This window comes from Mastacembelus armatus, chromosome 15 (genome assembly GCF_900324485.2).
Source record: "Mastacembelus armatus chromosome 15, fMasArm1.2, whole genome shotgun sequence".
NCBI classification, from domain to species: Eukaryota; Metazoa; Chordata; class Actinopteri; order Synbranchiformes; family Mastacembelidae; genus Mastacembelus; species Mastacembelus armatus.
This window is the reverse complement of record NC_046647.1, coordinates 13439448-13458660: the sequence shown is the minus strand read 5'-3', so window position 1 is coordinate 13458660 and position 19213 is coordinate 13439448. Positions and strand designations below refer to the sequence as shown.

At 38.7% G+C, this 19213-nt stretch overlaps 1 protein-coding gene across 8 annotated transcripts in view; it reads left to right on the top strand.

Annotated features, from left to right (window-relative positions):
* dst (dystonin) overlaps nt 1-15635 on the top strand; it is a 91937-nt gene extending 76302 nt beyond the window's left edge. For 5 of the 8 annotated variants that reach the window (XM_026308868.1, XM_026308869.1, XM_026308870.1 and 2 more), the window contains 24 exons: nt 393-521; nt 1091-1261; nt 2339-2494; nt 2916-3122; nt 3404-3523; nt 4122-4291; nt 4412-4571; nt 4890-5084; nt 5167-5295; nt 5621-5764; nt 6161-6349; nt 6542-6671; nt 6858-7021; nt 7120-7282; nt 7374-7528; nt 7623-7697; nt 7882-7899; nt 8729-8845; nt 10396-10513; nt 11207-11320; nt 12575-12765; nt 12980-13090; nt 13663-13789; nt 14584-14840. In XM_026308868.1, the coding sequence (XP_026164653.1) occupies nt 393-521; nt 1091-1261; nt 2339-2494; nt 2916-3122; nt 3404-3523; nt 4122-4291; nt 4412-4571; nt 4890-5084; nt 5167-5295; nt 5621-5764; nt 6161-6349; nt 6542-6671; nt 6858-7021; nt 7120-7282; nt 7374-7528; nt 7623-7697; nt 7882-7899; nt 8729-8845; nt 10396-10513; nt 11207-11320; nt 12575-12765; nt 12980-13090; nt 13663-13789; nt 14584-14840 (3510 nt within the window). Of the gene's footprint in view, nt 1-392; nt 522-1090; nt 1262-2338; nt 2495-2915; nt 3123-3403; nt 3524-4121; nt 4292-4411; nt 4572-4889; nt 5085-5166; nt 5296-5620; nt 5765-6160; nt 6350-6541; nt 6672-6857; nt 7022-7119; nt 7283-7373; nt 7529-7622; nt 7698-7881; nt 7900-8728; nt 8846-10395; nt 10514-11206; nt 11321-12574; nt 12766-12979; nt 13091-13662; nt 13790-14583 lie in introns of all 8 variants that reach the window. The other 3 variants (XM_033325555.1, XM_033325556.1, XM_026308867.1) reach the window with 3 other exon arrangements.
* Nucleotides 15636-19213: the final 3578 nt, after the last annotated feature.

The window sequence follows — 19213 nt, the reverse complement described above, 5'->3', positions numbered from 1 at the left end:
ATTTGTCACTGTAGATAAAAATGGTAAAATATCAGTGACAGTGGCGTTTCTTGGCAATTTTGATATTTAGGGGGGGTTGCTTTTATATTTTCAGGAGATAAGAGGAAAAGAAATATTTCTTCCGTTATTTTATGAATGAGAGTTGGGTGTAAAAATAAAAAAAAGGATAAGCAACACTTTCTAATATTAGCCAATGGTAATGAAAGGCTATAATTTGTTGTATTTCAGGCTTTTTAATCTATATTCCAGAATATCACAGAAAGCCAGTATTGGTGGCTAAATGAATCCAGGGAATTAATAACTCAGACATCTCCCTCTCTGAACCATACGTTGCTAACAATGAGTGTGTGTGAGACACCTTTTGTCCTGACTCAGGTTGTTTTGTGTTGTAGGCCCAAGGTTTCCATGGTGAGATAGAAGATATGCAGCAATGGCTGAAAGACACAGAACGTCAGCTGTTGGCATCAAAGGCTGTGGGAGGCTTACCAGACACGGCCCGGGAGCAGCTTAACGCCCATCTGGTATGTGTTCAACAATATGAAAGGGCGCATACAGATGGCAGGCTTGTAAGGAGACGACTATGTCTTTTATGTGTTTTTTTTTTTTTGTAAAGTGTGAAAATTAAATGACACTACAAAATTCACTATTTGCATGCCCCTGTAGGAGTGTTTCAAATTGATTCTGCCATGTCTGACTGCAATGCATTTAGGAATGTTTCCATTCTTTGTTTTCCTTTTCTCTAATGGAGAAACTCAAGACTTTTTTACAACAAACTCTTTCTGTAGGAGCATAACTAGTGCTTTATATGGACTTAAAAAGAAAGAGATTACGTGAAGCAATAACTTTTATCACATTAGAAACATTATACTGTGGAAATGTTCATGGGAACGTGCCCCTGAGTCACTGAATGCATCACTAGGCTCATTCTTTCACCGTTTTTGGACTTGATTTGGACAAACTACTGACCGATTTATTGCATTCACTTTGAACACTACAGTATTCAGCAGTAAAAATGAGCCGTCTTTAAGTGTAATTTCATGTTTCACAAAAGCATCACTCTCCTCATGTCATAGTGTGTGTTTTCTTGCAGGAGTTGTGTTCCGCCCTGGAGGCGAAGGAGGAACTGTATCAGGAGCTGCTGAACAAGGGTCACCAGCTGCTCATGGTGACGCCTGAGGGTCCAGACAGCAACACAGAGCAGGACCTCACCAACCTGAAGGAGAAATGGGAAGCCGTGCAGGGGAAGGTCGCTGAAAGAAAGGTGTGGTGTCATTCATGGCTTTTCACAGCTCTTTGTTTAATGATTCACAACTTGAGCTTTAGGCCCCAGTGAGAGATCGCTGACATACACTGGACTTGAGTTGAAAGCCTCTAATCCCAGTGCTGGTAATTAATGGTGTAAAGACAGAGCGCTGGCACGGACACATGCAACATGCAGTCACACTTCAGATCACCGCAGGTCTCGTCTCATTAGTTGCTATGGTGAGGCAATGACAGTAGATTAAATAAATTATAGAGCTACACTAATATTTGTGCCAAAATAAAGATTTATCAGTCACCATGTTGTTCTTTTGGACATCCTATTTATATTTCATTTCATTAAAACATCTTACTTTTGTTGCTACAATAAATAAACAACAATTTACACGACCAAAAGATAAATCAATTATCCTGTAGCACTTTCATTCCAGATATGGAGGTCCTCATTCTGGCTGCTGGAACGTTTGCTTTTCTTCCTATTTACTTTGGTCCTGTTCCCAGGAATGTAGTCTGGTCAATCTTGAGCTCCACAGAGTTGCAGCTGCTGGCCAAACTCTCTGCAGCAATGTGACACTTCTCTGGTGTAGTGAGTCAAGCGGTAAAATATGTACTTGACTTGTGCTGCAGTTCTATATTTAGCAGGTATCACTACAATACCCACAATAAACAATTATTACCCATAATTCTTATCGGATTTATGATGTCGTTAATAAACATTTACTGTCATGCAATGAGTCTGTGCCAGTGGCCTTGGCTGCAGCACGCGGATGTTTTTCAGCAACGGAGTCACTGTGGACATTTCTTTCATTCAATTAAAAGCTCATCACTCCATTTCTGCTTCACCATCAGCCTCTCCAGAGATGTAAACTTCCTCTGTTTAAACAGAGGTCATGTTTGTCACAAATGAAGTGTAATAGTTTTTTCCCCTCTCATTATCTACTGTTGTAGCAACCAAATGGTTTGTTTTCAGCCTTGTACAGTCTTCCATGGGTTATAATAATGCTCTGCTGGAGAGAACAGACAACAGGATTATTTCTGTAACTATAAATGGACCCTGATGATGTGTTTTTGTCTGCAGGTGAAACTGGAAGAAGCCTTGACACTGGCCACAGATTTCCACAACTCTCTGCAGGACTTCATCAACTGGCTAACCCAAGCAGAACAGACACTCAACATGGTTTCCCCTGCTTCACTTATACTGGAGACCATCATGTTTCAAATTGATGAGCATAAGGTAACGTTGTTTGCTCTGGAGTGAATGAAATTTCTTTCTGATGTTTGTGCAGGATTGGTTTATGGAGCACGGAGAAAAAAAACAATGTTTTGGAAATGCAAAGGTGACGCATTGTCGTCCAACTTCACTTTATTCAGCTGCTAAGATAGCATGTCATTTCTTCCTTTGGTGAAAAAAAAATTATAAATTCTATCAGGAGCAAAATACAGGATAGCAGTTTATGTTTACTAATTCCAGTCTACTTTGCCATCAAACCAACAGCGACTTAATGAGTGCATCTGCTTTCCCATTTAGAACAACGCTCATTATCACATGAATTGCATTATCTCTCGCTCACAAGTAAAAAGCCTGTTTTCTTATTTAATCTCATAACATAGACTTAAATCTCTCTCTCCCTCTGCCCTGTAATGTATTTGTGCAGATGTTTGTGACAGAGGTGAACTCCCATAGAGATCAAATCATTGAACTGGACAAGACAGGGACACATTTAAAGTACTTCAGCCAGAAACAGGATGTGGTCCTGATCAAGAACCTGCTGCTCAGCGTGCAAGGGCGATGGGAGAAGCTGGTGCAGAGGTCTGTTGAGCGAGGTCGTCTGCTGGATGACGCCAGGAAGAGGGCAAAACAGGTACTGTTGTGTGCACATTTATACTTAGTTTGAAATCCACGTTGTTTCAGTGCTGTTAGCACATGTTATTATCGTTACATCTTGAAATAGTACAATACGTCTGTTTCATATTCAGATTGCAACTTACAATTACAGCAGTTTCATCAGTGTGGGGCTCTTATGTTCCTTGAGCCTGAGAACCTAATCATGTGAACATTAAACAGGACTCAGCGGTAAATCAAGTGACATCATACCTTTTTCAAAATACTTTACACTCTGTTTATTTTTTTAACCTCCATTAGTTCCATGAGACTTGGAATAAACTAATGGAGTGGTTGGATGAATCTGAGAAAACTCTGGACTCAGAGGGGGAAATTGCCAATGACCCGGACAAAATAAAGGTGCAGCTGGCACAGCACAAGGTAAGCATCATCTATGGACCCATGACAGCATCTACAGCTGAATTTCAGTAAATTAACATGAATGGCATCCGCATCCAAACCATAATGAAACATATTTGTGCCTTTTATTGTAATATGATAGCTGGAGGGTAATAATTCCAACAGTAAAATGGAATTACAATATCTACAGAATGCATTAGTCATGCATTTACTGGTGTTACAACTACTCAGTCCCCATTTGTTGTCCCCTCAGTGTTATGTGAGGACATTACCATAATCCCAAATGTATTAGGGATGACATTGCTTTTGGATACTTTAAATCTCTGGGGAGTGGTGTCAGTGGCAGCTTTGACTCCTATGTTTTGTGTTTTCCTCACAAAATATAGACTATAGATGTTATAAGACGTTATATAGACGTTATAAGACAAAGACAGAAGAGAAAATCACTTCAGAAGGTTCACTCTGATCCTGTTAATCTAAAGATAAAGACTGATAGAAAATCCAGTACACTTGACTATTGGCTCTATTTTAAAATACTGGTAAATTAAAATGATTTTATTTGCTGGGGCAATGACTTTGAAAGGGATTAGCTTGCTGATGATATATTTCTCATATACAGGAGTTCCAGAAAGCTCTGGGCAGCAAACACTCAGTGTATGACACCACCACTCGGACAGGTCGGGCCCTGAAAGACAAGACTTCCCTGCAGGATGATAATCAGAAACTGGACGACATGCTGAGTGAACTGAGGGACAAATGGGACACTGTCTGTGGCAAGTCAGTAGAAAGGTAAGAACACACATTCCCACATCTGTCCATGTATTTTATCTATCCAACTACAAGCCAGTCTATTAACAGCGCTCCAAAAGAGCTCCTCAATCACTGTTAATGGTGTCTTCTCTCCTGCAGACAAAACAAGCTGGAAGAGGCTCTGTTGTTCACTGGCCAGTTTACAGATGCTCTCCAGGCTCTCATTGACTGGCTGTACAGAGTGGAACCTCAGCTGGCTGAGGACCAGCCTGTACATGGAGACATAGACCTGGTTCTCAGCCTGATAGATAACCACAAGGTAGAAAGCAACATGGCTGCATTAACACCATCGTTTCCACTTATCTGTGATTGTTATTAAAGTAAAAGACAAAGGATACTTAAACTACACCAGGAATTGGTTATGAATTGAAAAAAGAAAAGGGCTAGTATCATTGTACCATTCCACCAGGACTCCTTGTTCTGAGTAAAGTCTTCTGTCCAGCCATGTCTGGAAAATTTACTGTTAAGTTTGTTCATTTCCAATGTCATTATTAATAACTACATCCGCAGTTTTTTATTATTTTTGTTGCTCCTCTGTTAGTCCTCTGAATGTATTTTATGCTGACATTCACTACAGGTTTTCCAGAAGGAGTTGGGAAAGAGGACAGTAAGCATCCAGGCCCTCAAACGTTCAGCCAGGGAACTGATCGAGAGCAGCCATAATGACTCGTCGTGGGTTAAAGTCCAGATGCAGGAGCTCAGCACTCGCTGGGAGACAGTATGCAATCTCTCGGTGTCCAAGCAGGCCCGGCTAGAGCAGGCCCTGTGTCAGGTACCAGAGAGCCCCTGCTCTGCTTAGATAGAAGGAAAAGTGAATTTATGAGCATGATGTGATCTGTGTTTTCTTTCTGCAGGCGGAGGAGTTTCACTCTACTGTTCATATCCTTCTGGAGTGGCTGGCTGAGGCAGAGCAGAGTCTTCGTTTCCATGGTAGCCTGCCTGATGATGAGGAGGCTCTGCGAGCACTTATTGAGCAACACAAGGCAAATATTTATATATATATTCTTTATCTTAAACTATTTTATATTTTCGCAGTTTTGGTTGTTTTAATATAGACATGAAACATGCAGTTCTTTTTCGAGTACATATTTTGCTTGAGTAAATACTTAAGACCCTGATTCTGTAATTTTATTCAAGTAGACACCATGTATCATGGATATTCTTCTTCTTCTCATGACTTCATCTGATTGAAGTAGTTCTGCCCTGCTCCACTATTAAAACAACTTTATTCGCAATACTTCATTTTTATGTTTGCTGAAGCTAATTCAATTGCAAATCTGAACTCTTTTCCCATTTGCTATTTTTAAGGAGTTCTTGAAGAAGCTGGAGGAAAAGCGTATGGCTCTAAATAAAGCAACCAGTATGGGGGAGGCCATTCTGAGCATCTGCCATCCAGACTCCATCACAACCATCAAACACTGGAACACCATCATTAAAGCGCGGTTTGAAGAGGTCAGTTCACAGCTGCATGCTTGCATATTTGCCTTTCTGCCTTCTCATACATAATTGCATGATTTAGGTGCTTCAAGCTACAATAAGAATTTCTCCAGTATTTTGCACAAATCCCTAACTTGAGAATGCATCACGATGCTCCTTTTTGTGTAGATTTGGATTAGTTAATAAGTTACAACAGCAACCAATGTATTTTTAAAAAAGCGCTCATGATACAATAAAGCATGAGATTGCTTTAGGTGAGTTTTTTACCATGTAGAATGATGATGTGGAGACTGGTCTGATATAGCTTTAACATACTAATTCCACACATCTGTGATGCCGTGCGTGTGCCTCGTCACCACAGAAAGGAATTGCTCTGTCTCCTACTTATTATGTGCAATGCTACGGTTACAGGTGCAGGCTTGGGCCAGGCAGCACCAGCAGCGACTTGCCACAGCTCTCACTGAGCTGTTAGCTACTCAGGAGCTGCTAGAGAATCTGCTGACCTGGTTGCAGTGGGCTGAGACCAACATCAATGACAAGGACAAGGAGCCGTTGCCACAGGAGATTGAGGAGGTCAAAAGCCTCATAGCAGAACATCAGGTAAAGTAAAACTACACACAAAACTAGTTTTTTAGTCATTTAGGCTGTTTTGAGTTTTTTGATAAGCAAATTGCACTCCTACTATTTCTGTTCTTGGGAACCAGCATTGTAATCTGGCTCTAAATACAGTAGTTGATTGCCTTCAGAGTACATGACACTAACTGGAAGCACACTTGTTGATGTTCCCTCCAGGCGTTCATGGAGGAAATGACCAGGAAGCAGCCAGATGTTGACAAAATCACAAAGACGCACAAAAGGAAGCCTGCTATGGAGACCCAGATCCAGTCTCAGATCCCTGTGCTTGACAAAGGAAGAACTGGAAGTATGTATCCCGCAAATACCCTTCAAAGAGCGTGACCTGAGCCATCTGGCAAAGTGTTGAGTCATGGAAGGCTGACGCAGCATCCTCATCTTGCTCATTTTAACACCTGGAATGATGTCATTGCTAATCTATTCCTCCTGATTACATGGTTTGAAAACAGTCAAGATTTTTGTCTTTCACTTGCAGGAAAACGATCTCCCACACAAACGATGTATGCGTCACCAACACAAGCTCCCATTGAAACCAAGAACCCCAGAGTGAACTTGCTGGTCACTAAGTGGCAGCATGTTTGGTTGCTCGCTCTGGACAGAAGAAGGAAACTCAACGATGCCTTGGACAGACTGGAGGAGGTAATCCAGCACAAATCAGCCCTCATTAATATTGTGCGAAACCTTTTTTGCAAATTTGTGCTTATCCACTTGTTCATACCTTTTATTTTTTCATGCAGTTAAAGGAATTTGCCAACTTTGACTTTGATGTGTGGCGGAAGCGTTACATGCGCTGGATGAACCATAAAAAGTCTCGTGTCATGGACTTTTTCCGCCGCATCGATAAAGATCAAGATGGTAAAGTGACCCGGCAGGAGTTCATAGAGGGCATCCTCTCCTCCAGTAAGCATCCACCATGCACACTCACATCTCAACAGCATGCAATTCAGCCAGCAAAGTGCTCATTTTGTAACGCTTAATGGCTTTTCAATAGAATTTCCAACCAGTCGTCTGGAGATGAGCGCTGTGGCAGACATATTTGACAGAGATGGTGACGGCTACATTGACTACTATGAGTTTGTGGCTGCACTTCACCCCAATAAGGATGCTTACAAACCACTAACAGATGCAGATAAAATTGAAGATGAGGTAATACAAGCCTGTATGGCCTGAGTTTCTAATTTTCGACCTTGGGAAGATGTTTTGAAGAGTCACGATTCAATAAAATGTCATCTGTATGTAGGTTACACGTCAAGTGGCAAAATGCAAATGTCCAAAACGATTTCAAGTGGAGCAAATTGGTGCCAACAAATATCGCGTAAGTAGATTTTCATCATTTTTTTTTCTTTTTTAACAAATACATGCCTTGCCATTATTATGAAATGCTTAAAATAATTCTTTTTGCAAGAAGATCTTGGTGAAGGTAAGTGTTGAATGTTCTTTATAAAGTGTCAGTAAAAACTCTAACCTTTCTATATTTTTATTGTTCCTCACATCACCAGTTCTACCTTGGAAACCAGGTACATGTGAATGTCATTTTTTGTTTTTATCCCTCTGTTCTGTGCCTTATCAAGCCTTACACCCTTTTTCATTTACCATGTTTGCTTTACAACTAAGAGTCTCCGCCCAGATTCCTGGCTGATGTTTAGACACTGGAACTCAGAAGTAGAAATTAAGATTTCTGGTCAGATGATTAAATCCACATGAAACACTGGCCTAAGATTTGTTTTTGGTCAAACAATTTATGGTGGCTGAATAAGATCAAAAGATAAAACCTGATTTAAAATAAAGCATTTCAGTTTTACTGTTTAACTGTAGCAAGTTTTCATTTTGTTGAAAGCTAAAACAAGCAGAGCAGCTAAAGATTTACAGATCTGCTTTTGAGTTTCAGCAAATCTAATATTAACATGACGAAACCATTTCAGCCGATAATTTTTATTGATTCATGGGCATAAATTCATTTGCTGGGCAGTTTGGAAAAAAAAAATGCTCTCTGTGTGCTTGCCTTTGGCGCTTTGGTATCATGGGAATGTTTTACCTCAACAGTGGCTGACATACTTTTGTGTAACCAACACTGTTTATTAATTTCTTGTCATAGTGGGGCAACCTTGACGATTTAATATTTTGCTTTTCATTTTACCTGCTGAGTTAATATGTCATGACAAATTGCATGTTGCAATGTAAAATTCATTACTGATATGGTTTCATTATGCCACATGCTTTCTGAAGCTTGTTGGATTAAGATTAATAATGTTAGTGAGACGGGACAGGGGCGTTAGTGGTGGTTTTTTTTAAGTAGTTTGTTTTGCTGTATCACACAACAATGAATTGAAATAACTCTTTTGACAGTTTGGTCTGGTTCACTGCTTACATGACTCCTTAATCGGCGATGAGACTATAGCAAACAGGGAAAATCAAAATCTTACCCCTCACCTGCACGTTGCAGTTTTGGAAAGCTGTATTCTGGTAAATGGTTATTCTTAAGATGTTTCTTGTGCCTCTTTTTCCTCCAAATCATCATCACCTTTAATGTATTTGATCACTAAAATCACCAGTGGCATTAAATCATTCTAAAATTCATATAAGTGCAAGATTTTTAGCAGTTGATAAGATATCACAAGATAATAGGCTTTTAGCGGAGGGTCATCAGTGTTTGGTCATGTCTGCGTGTCGCACTGTGGTGGATTAGACAGAAATGATTTGAACCATTCCTCATGTTGTTTTCAATGTGTCATTGGAGCTAGCTGCATTGGATCTGCATCAGTGTCAATGCATCCTGAGTATCTGAGTCATAGTTGTAGAAAGTGCAACAAAGTGCTGGATTGCGGGAGATTGTTTGTCCGCTTGATCATGGTGTGGCATTGTTTTTTGACAGAAAGCATGCGGCTGTGATTGTTGTGTGTGAATTATGTTTTTGTGCTAATTCTCATGGTCACATCCAACTGGCTGACCTTTGTCCCATATTACCTCATAAAGCTTGGACCATTCACACCCATAACTTGCTTGTCGCTCTTATGTTTGGTGTGTGTGCTTGGTTAATAAAGACAAATTATTGTACACTAGTGCCTCCTGGTGGTATAACAATGTGCTTTCAGTTTATTTTTTTTTTCACAGGCTCAAACTGCCATAATGGCAGCAAACTGAAGCCAGATATTATTGAAGTAAATTTGGGCATTACAATCTGAAACCTCAAATAATCTGAAATAATGTCCAGTCAAGATTATAAAGCTGTAAAGTTTGTATAACTTGTAATACAGTGCAGCTTTGCAATGCAGTACAGGAGTAACAGATATTAGTGTAGAGCCTGACAGATTTATATTTTGGGAGTGCTTTTGCTAATTTGGTCTAAGAGTGTAAGCTGATTGTTAAAAGTGCTGAAAAACATAAATATAAGTCATGAAAATTCACTAAACTCTGTGCTGGAGGCAGCAATTGGAAAACTACCTTGCAGAAATGCCTTTTCTGCATTTTGTTTAATGTTATGTTTATTATTGTACAAATATCAATATGCATCATCTCAAATACACCAAAAATATTGGTCTACCAATAAATCAGTCAGGCTCAGCATCAAATTATTGTACGTATCTGAGGAAATGTTAGGCCTGAAAAAATAATTGCAGTAATAATGTTAGCAACTCATTTATTTTAGGAAGTTTGGAATGATAAATTTGAATCAGCCACATCAGCACACACTAATAGAGGAACCAGTTGGATTGACCTTGGTGTAATTTGTGTCTTGAATGAAAACTAAAATTGATATTGTGTCAAAATCCTGTTTGTGAAAATCCTGTTTGTGCAACATGGAAAGGAAATCAGAAGTTGATAGATGTATACTTTTTGCAACTTAATCAGATATTCTTGATTGAGACACAAAAAAATGCAGTAATTAAATGGAAAACCTTTGATTATCCACCCCACTCTGGTTTCAAGTGTTGCACAGGCTGCAGTCAGAGAATTCATACCCACTGCTCAGTGTTTTCACACAGCCCCTCTCTGTTTTCCTCCCCACGCTGCAGTTTGGGGACTCTCAGCAGCTCCGTCTGGTACGCATTTTACGCAGCACTGTGATGGTGCGGGTGGGAGGAGGCTGGATGGCTCTGGACGAGTTCCTGGTGAAAAACGACCCCTGTCGAGGTGAGTTCAAAAGTTCATCACAAGAAGTCACAAGTAGACACTGCTTGAAAATACTGAAAAACATACACATCGTACACACACACATTATTTTCTAAAGTCTCCTTCTGTATTTATATCTGTTTGTTGTGTTACAGTGTGAGGTGAAATGGTTTGGCACTAATGAGAGCATAAATTGAGGTTGACATTTAGGGTTAATCCATTTTCTCTCTTTAGGGTGGTGAACATTCCTGAAATCTCAAAGAATTTCTGTATTTTAAAGTTTCTTGTATGAAAATGTTTAAAGAAATATAAGAAAACTTTCTCTGAACATTTATACCCATCAAAAGTGGTAAATGATACTGGCCAATTACTATTCAATTAACTTATTTGAAATCATTACAATTTCTTTACTGTGAGGATTATAAATGCGTACAGATGAGATGAGATGAGCTAAACTTCATTGTTCCTCAAAGAGAAATTCAGGACAGTATCATACATTTCTGAAGACGTTATGAGACGTTATTGAAAGACATGTACAGATCACCAGTCGCCTACAGATATGTGTCAGTATGTAAACACCCTATTTGTGGCCACATCTATCACAATACCTTTTCTTCTTTGTTTCTGCTATCTATGCTATGTTAATTATCAATTTCTTACTTTTTTTTTCCTCCTAAGCTTTCCTCCTGCTTAACACAATATCATTTCTTCTAGTTCATCACCACGGGAGCAAAATGTTGCGCTCGGAATCAAACTCTTCAATTACTCAGTCTCCTATAGGTTGGCAAATCTCACACTTTCTCTCCTTGCTCCATGAACCCACCAGTGGTATGTGTGTCTGCACATCCGAGTGTGTGCTGCCTGTGTTGGTGCTGGTGTGTGCCACCTGTAGCTGTATGTGTGAACGCTCACCGTGAATGAATGGATTTCTCCTAAACCAGCTCCACTCACAGTCAAACCTTCATTCAGCACCAGCTGGTTTTCATGCATGCAGTTGTTTGCGCGAGTCACATCACCTGCTGTCACTTTCGCCAAGGCTCTTATTTTGGGATTTGATGTGCCAAAATAGCTGTTTTTTTTTTAAATTTTTATTTATTTTTTTCTCACTCAGCATGAGACGAGCAGTTCTGAGTCAAGCTTCTGTTGAGGTCTTCAGGTTTGCTTGACAATCAAACAAACACTTGAAAACCTATAAAAGGTTCAACAGTGGCTCAGCTGACTATTATCATCAGCAAGTAAAGTTATGGTGTCATCTCTATGAAACACACACAACAACACTTAAACAGTATTTATTGCACTGTTTACTTTGTTTAACTGTGTGGCTTAATAATTCAAAGTGCATGTGAGTCAGTTTGTGTTAAACACAAGACTGTTTAGTTTATTTGGTGGGAGAGTGTGCGGGTGCACTTGGATTTATTTTTATTTTATTTCACCGTTCACTCTGGTCGAGAATCAAAAAGTTTATTCCACTACTGTTGCAGCAGTGATTGGACTTCTGTTGGAAAGTGTGGACAAGATGTGAAACTGCATGAACTGTGTGTTTTTCATTATGGATTTTGTATCTAAATCCCAGCTTTATTTAAGTTCTATTTAAAAGCAGGACAACCACATGCTAACACTTTATTTGATGGGTCCACAGTTTCCTAATAATTTGCCAATCACTTATTTAGAACTTTCCTGGAAGTCAGAGTGTGAAGCTAAAAACAGGGTAAAACAGAGACATTGTTCAGTTTGTTCATTTGCAATTAGACAGTGATAATAGATTCCTAGTGTAATTTACAAGGACTTGTAGTTGCCAAATTGGCAAAAAGTGAAATGTCTCCACAGAAAACCAAATACTTCTTTTTATTGGTAAATAAATAATGAATAAATATCATTTTGGAGTTTGGAAATTTCTAGTTACCTATAATTACATTAGTCATTACCAGGAATTTTCTAAGAAAATTATTAGGAAATTGTTAGAACATGAGGGAGTTCAAGTGGAAAATAAAGTGTTAACTTACATCACCATCAAAATCAAGATCATCTTTATTACCATTAGGTATTTATGCAAGATGGTTCATTTGGCATGTTGTTCCTTAGCTAAAGGAAGGACCAACATGGAACTGCGAGAGAAGTTCATCCTCCCAGAAGGCACCACCCAGGTGATGGCGAGTTTCCGCTACAGAGGCCGCAGATCTCGGCCGTCATCCAGAGGAGCTTCGCCCAACAGATCCACCTCCAGTCAGAGCTGTCCGGTCCCAGCAATCCCAGTATTAACCGGTACACCCAAGGTAAGAGGCTCCAGTTTACCATGAGAGCCAGCTGTTGTCTGTCATGTCATGATTGATCCCCCCCCCCCCCCCCCCATGATTTTCCTCTTTTATCTGCCCTTTTATTTTTTTACATTATTTGATCAGTTTATTTTTGTGTTCCTTCCATCTAGTGTACCTTGTAGTTTGATTTGTGAATCCATGTCTGTGTTTTTGATTTGCCATTGTTCCTCAGACTCCCCAACACATAACCCGCAATTATGATAAGCCCTGGCTTACAAACAGCAAACCCTCCACTCCTCTTAAATCATCAGACTCCTTTGAGAGCCAAGGTTCATCCGCAGAGGTATAGTCATGTACATGATGTGGAGCACTTCAGATTTATAACCCAACTGAAATCTACTGCATATTTATCAGACAGAGGAAAAAAAAAACATATATTATGAGAAAGCCTGGAGGGAGCTCCTAGTTTATAAAAGGTGTATTTGTTAGTGCAGAATATTTCTAATTTAACACATCATCAATTTTACTCTCCAATGAAAATAAAACAATGATACATCTGGAATCTTTTCTGTGTGATTTCAGTTGGGTCTATAAAACTTGAATTTCTTTACTAATGGGCTGAATATTTATTTCTTGTCTGGCAAAAGTTGAAGTCACTTTTAATGGCACTAAAATATAAACAATTTCATATGTAATCTATGCATGTGTGATTTAATGACTCATTGATGAATCAAATACTGACATCATCTTGAAGACATGCCCCTGTTGTTGCAGGAATAAGCATTTAAATGGATTTTCATAACATTTAAATCTAACTCAGTAACATTCATAATGCTTTGTGGTGCAGCTTTTTATGTAATTCAGTTGATAAGAACCATTTCCTAAAACACTGTCATGGTGCTGTGTCTATCGCAGGGTACACCAGTTCAAGGCAGCAAATTACGCCTTCCTGGGTACTTGTCAGGTAAAGGTTTTCAGTCCAATGAAGAGGGAACCTTGATCAGCACTGCTGTACTGAAAGCTCGAGCACAGGCAATAGGTGGTGAGTAAAGCTCCAGCAACTCATTGCTATTTTGAAGAAAATGTGTTTTCTATAGCAGGTTCATCAAAGTGCATCAGTCAAAAAGAATTAAAGGAGCTGCTTTAACTCATGTTGTAGAACAGTGTGTTCATTTGTGTAAATAAAAAAATGTGGGCATGGCAGTAAATAACATAGATAAATTAATATGATTAAATAAAACATTATCATCATCTTTCTTTTCTTAAAAAATACTATTTACAAACTATGTAAATTTACTACATCTCCTACTGGCCAAAAAACTAAAAGAATTATAAATAGTCATTTATAAAACATACACTAGATCTTCCATCATAACTCTTGTGAAAAGGCTAAATGTCCATTTTTCCCTGTAAGGCATTTATCCATTTATCCAACACACAGCACTATTCAATTTCCTTCCATCTTTTAGAATTTATGAATAGCACAAGTGATACCAATCACCAGAAGCAAACAGAATCACCAGTAAAGGATCATCATTAACTTCCCATAGGAAGTTCAGCACAGTAATTAATCAAGTTGATATACAGTGAAAAAGTAAATGGAGTAAACAAAATAATATATCTGAACTAGCTTTAAGAAACTGAGCATGTATTAATAATCGTCCATGTAGAGAGTGGGTAAGAGATGCTTGCCATTAGTTATTTTCCGGTATTTATTTGGTTGTGTTAATGTTGGTTGGACTGATATGAAACATTGCCGACAGTGGAAAACAGTGATACCTCAAATGTTTAGACTCATCCTTTGTGGTTCAATTGCCATTTATTTTATTGTTCTAGACTCAAGGAAAAATTCTAGCCGACCTGGAAGTAAAGCTGGAAGCAGAGGGAGCAGTCGCAGAGGAAGTGATGCCTCTGACTTCGACATCTCAGACATCCAGTCTGTGTGCTCAGACATGTCCGAGACGGTTGGTGACTCAACCCGAGCAACGCCGCGTTCTGCGCCTCGCCAACACGGAGGAAAACCCTCTAAGATCCCCACTCCTCAAAGAAGAACCACTCCCACAAGCAAACTGGCCAAGGGATCCAAGCGATAGTCAGTGGCCTTGAAAACGAACAGCCCAGGAGCTAGTTGCACCCTAATCATGTAACGGACACTGGAGATATCTAACTTAAAAAGACTGCAAATTTGTTTAGTGCTATTTAAATTGTTGCAAAGATGTAAAATATTCTGTTGAGGCAATATGGTTTAATATTATGTGAGAATGCAATGTCAATGGCCTTGTGTATTTGTTTTTAATGTATTTTATTTTTTGTGAAAAGCGTCAAATTGTTTTTATTGTATTTTATTTTATTGATGGAGAACCCGTAGAGGTGTGATGAACACTAGACAAGCTAGGAATGACTATGTTAATATTTCTACACACTAATGAAGGGGCAACATGCAGCATAGCGCTCTGAGAGTTACTGAATGTACTGTAATTTATGTTTGCTGATTTTTGGAGTAGATGGTGCATTATGGTACCATTTGAGGCACTGCAATTATCTATTTAAGTGCTGTGATATACTGCCAACATGCATTTAAAGGGCAATGCAATATACTACAATAAACCCAACTAAGCACTGCAGAAACCTTTGAAAACACTATTTAAGACAAGTAGCAGAAACCTTATTATCATGAAGCTTTCACGTCCTGTTTGTTTGTCAGCAGCTGCAAGTCCCTGTTTTGTTAGTTTGTGCATTGAACTGGAAGAGGTGCAGCGCCATGTAGACATTCTCTTGTGCGTCCATGTCAATGTGTGGTTGATTTCGGTAGAGCTAAAATTGTTACTGTAATATTAATTTGTATTAAACCTGCTTGCCAAAAGCCACCAGAGACCGGATGTGCACCACAGAATTGTTTCTGATTTGCTCATCTGTAGCTCCTATAATCAACATTTTTGCAGCGATGCTCTAGAGATGGCAGTTGGTCCACCACTTTGGTTCCAGTTAAAATATCTCCGGATGGATTGCCATGAACGTTTGTGCAAACTTTGGGGATAACCATGAAGTTGACACATTATGTTTTTAGAGAAATATTTCAACAAATTTTGGATGGATTGTCAAGAAATCTGCTACTGATATTTGTGGTCCCAAAGGGTGAATCTTAATGTGGAGCCCTTAACTTCTTCTCTGGAACCAAGATCAGGGTTTAACATCCAGCAGACATCTAAAATATCTTCATGGTTGGGACAAATCCAGATATTTATGGTGTTCAGAGGATGAAGCTGATCTTTTTAACTTTAATTCTGTTTCCCAAATACCTTAACAACTAATATTTCCATCAACCTTAGTTATAATTAGTGTTTAGTGCTACTTTACAATTTTACTCTCTAGTATTGTTTTGTCTTCTCTCTTCCTGTCACCTCTCTTTCACTCATTATAGTGTCACAGGGCTTCAAGCAATTTGCCGTCGTCTCTTACAAAAGCTGATTAACAAAATTAGCAACTGGCTCTAAAGTGACAAGACAGTTTTTCTTTTCCTACAGTTTCCTCCAGCCTTGTAGCTGGATGCAGTGTGGTGTAGGTTGACTGGTCCTCTCTGGGTGGAATGTTTGCAGAGCATCTTGTGTTTAGCTGTGACATACTACATCTTTCTCTCAGTGAGACTCTGCAGATAGTAAAACCCTGTCATGAATGACCATACAATAAAACAATGTGATTGTTTCAAATTATATAGCCTAAGTTTCAAATATTCAGATTTTAACAGCAAAAGATCTGCACATTAAAATATACAAAGCTATTGTAGTGTTTAACCCGTACCTTTAACCTGTATAAAGTCCCCTGGTGTGTTCAGCTACACTTACTTCATATAATGGACAGTGTTAACCTTGTAGTGACTGTAGGTGTAACTGCCCTCTGAGAAGAGTCAGATCCCCTGGGGACCAAAGGTGGAGTGGAGCTCAGGGGTCAGGCTCCTGTGAAACCCAGAGCTTCTAGTCTGAATGGTTCTCCTGTTCAGCTCAGACGCTGGCCCAGGGATGGCACTTTAGAGCTGGATATATCCTCACACCAGGAACTGGATCCTTCAGCCCTGGGACTTTGTTTCTCAAGAATATGTGAGTAATTCTGATATTCCCCATTTTTTCTTTCTGTTTCTAGAAGAAATGAAGGTAGTGGAAAATGATTAAAATTATGATTTTGGACTGCTAATCAATCAGAAAACAGTCCAGTCTGGTTGAATGTATTTATGATTTGCTGATTAGTGTAATTGTATCCTCTGATAAAACTAATGTTTGCATGGATAGAACAGTTCAGTGGATATATAGTAACTTCATACTGCTCTTGTAACAGTCACATCACAGAAATTAAAGTGTTTAATATAAAAAAGGTGTAAAAATGAAAATTGCAGTTGCAGTGTAAGCATTTACAATTGGTGAGAAATTAACATTTATTTTTTTCTATATCCAAATCTGTAACAGTTATCTGTACAGTATAAAAGTATAGTTTTGAAACAAATGTGAGTGACTTTGATTTGCAGCTTACTGTTTACTCATATATGAATGAATCTGATTTATTGCCTTACTAATTTATTTAATTGCTGGACTGCAGGTACTTATAGCTCCTGACTGCAAACATTTACAAAATGCCACTGTACAAAGATATGCTGGTGTTTGCAGCACTCTTCATTATCTTGGAATTGGGCCAGTGTCAAAAGTTACCAAGTAAGTTTTAATTTCTTCATGCTCATTTTTTGACTAAAGCATTTTTCCCAATGCATAAAATTACTATTATTAATCACACATACAATACTGTACACTATATTGATTTTGTATAGTTGATGAAAGTTTTTATAATCTCAGTGAATGATCGTCTGGTTATTCAAACACACTACATGATATATATATATCTATAGATATAGATATATATATGTGATTTTAGTGTTTTTACCAGGTGGAACAGTGTACCATTGCAGCTTCACCAGCAGATGTCAGTGTTTTGTATTTCTTATTTCATATTTGGCTTTCATGGCAGTCAATCCTGTACCGTATTCACTGGTCTCAGTGCCTATGTGAATACTTTGAGGTCTAGAGGGCATCCTGGGATTGAGCTGTCTACATGCTGTCTCCCTCCATTACCATAAATCAGCCACTTAACATAACCTTTTTCTCTTCCCATGGTGTCCACAAATAAAATAGCCTGTCAGCAGAAGCTGTGTGAGTTAAAATAATCCCGGCAGTTATGGCTTTGTAAGGTATTACTCTTGTCTGTCGTCAGGAGGTTTTTTTTTTTAGTTGTTTTCTAGCTTCTATCCCCATGCTTTACTCTCACAGGAAACACCACAGCCATGCTGATCTCATTCAGGCTGCAGGACAAAGTGTCCAGTGTTCACAATTCAGAAGCTAAATCTACCCATGAAAGAAAGTAAACAGTCTCTTCATGTTAATGGGTTTCACAAATGACCTCATTGTACTTGTGAAAAGATGGCATTATTAATGATAGTGAGTAATCTAACTATTTACAAAACAGTGATATCAGCGCTGACATAAGGTTTAGAGGTAGTCCAGCACCTTTGATGTAAAATCAGTGTGATGTCAAATTGAGCTCAGTGTTTGTGCCCTGAGCTTTTGATCTCCTGGAGGAGTTTCGTGTGCCTGAGTCAAGAGGAGTGAGGAGGGTCGTTGGCTCTCAACCTGATGCAGTGGCCTACAGAATCAACCCTGCCATTCATCTAAGGAGGACCATGAGGTACAGTACTAGACTGAGTCCAGTTAATTTCAAGAGATGTGGAAAATGTTCTTTCTAGGTCTTAAACCTGGGTGCAGCAATGTAGATTTCAGGCATGTCAGTACACAATGACATCACCTTCAGGTGTGTTTTCAGGTGCAACAAAGCACATTTCTGACCACACCCAAACACATTACTCAGAGAGGCTGTGTGTGGTCAGAGGTGAAAAGCATTCAAGGCTGGTGTTAAGTTACTCTTTAAAGAGTAATTCAAAACCAGACTGAAAATTAATTTTGAGCCAGTAACCAGGAACCTGGAGTACACTAAATTCAGGAAAAACAAGATTTTCCTCTCTAATAGGTTTAAAAGCACAGTTGGATTGGAAATAAAACAATAACGATTGAATATAAATCATGTCTTAATGCTTTATGCCTTTCAGAGGTACAAAGATTTGAGTTTTTAGCCACATAAGCCATGACAATGCCAGGCAGCCACTGAATAATACTAATACTACTACTAATAATAATATTAATAATAATTAATGTGACTGTTCCGAAACACAGTCTCACAGTTTTTTTTTTGATATTTAATTTACTGCTTCCTTTTGAGTTTAGTGTTTTTGTCATACTGAATAAAATAAAATTATAAGCAGTAGCATATACAGAAAGATACAAACAAATATGTTGATCTCATATGTTAATGTTAAATTTAAGCATAAACTTGAATTCCCTCTGTGTCTGCTTATTCGTGTTCTTCCTAAATA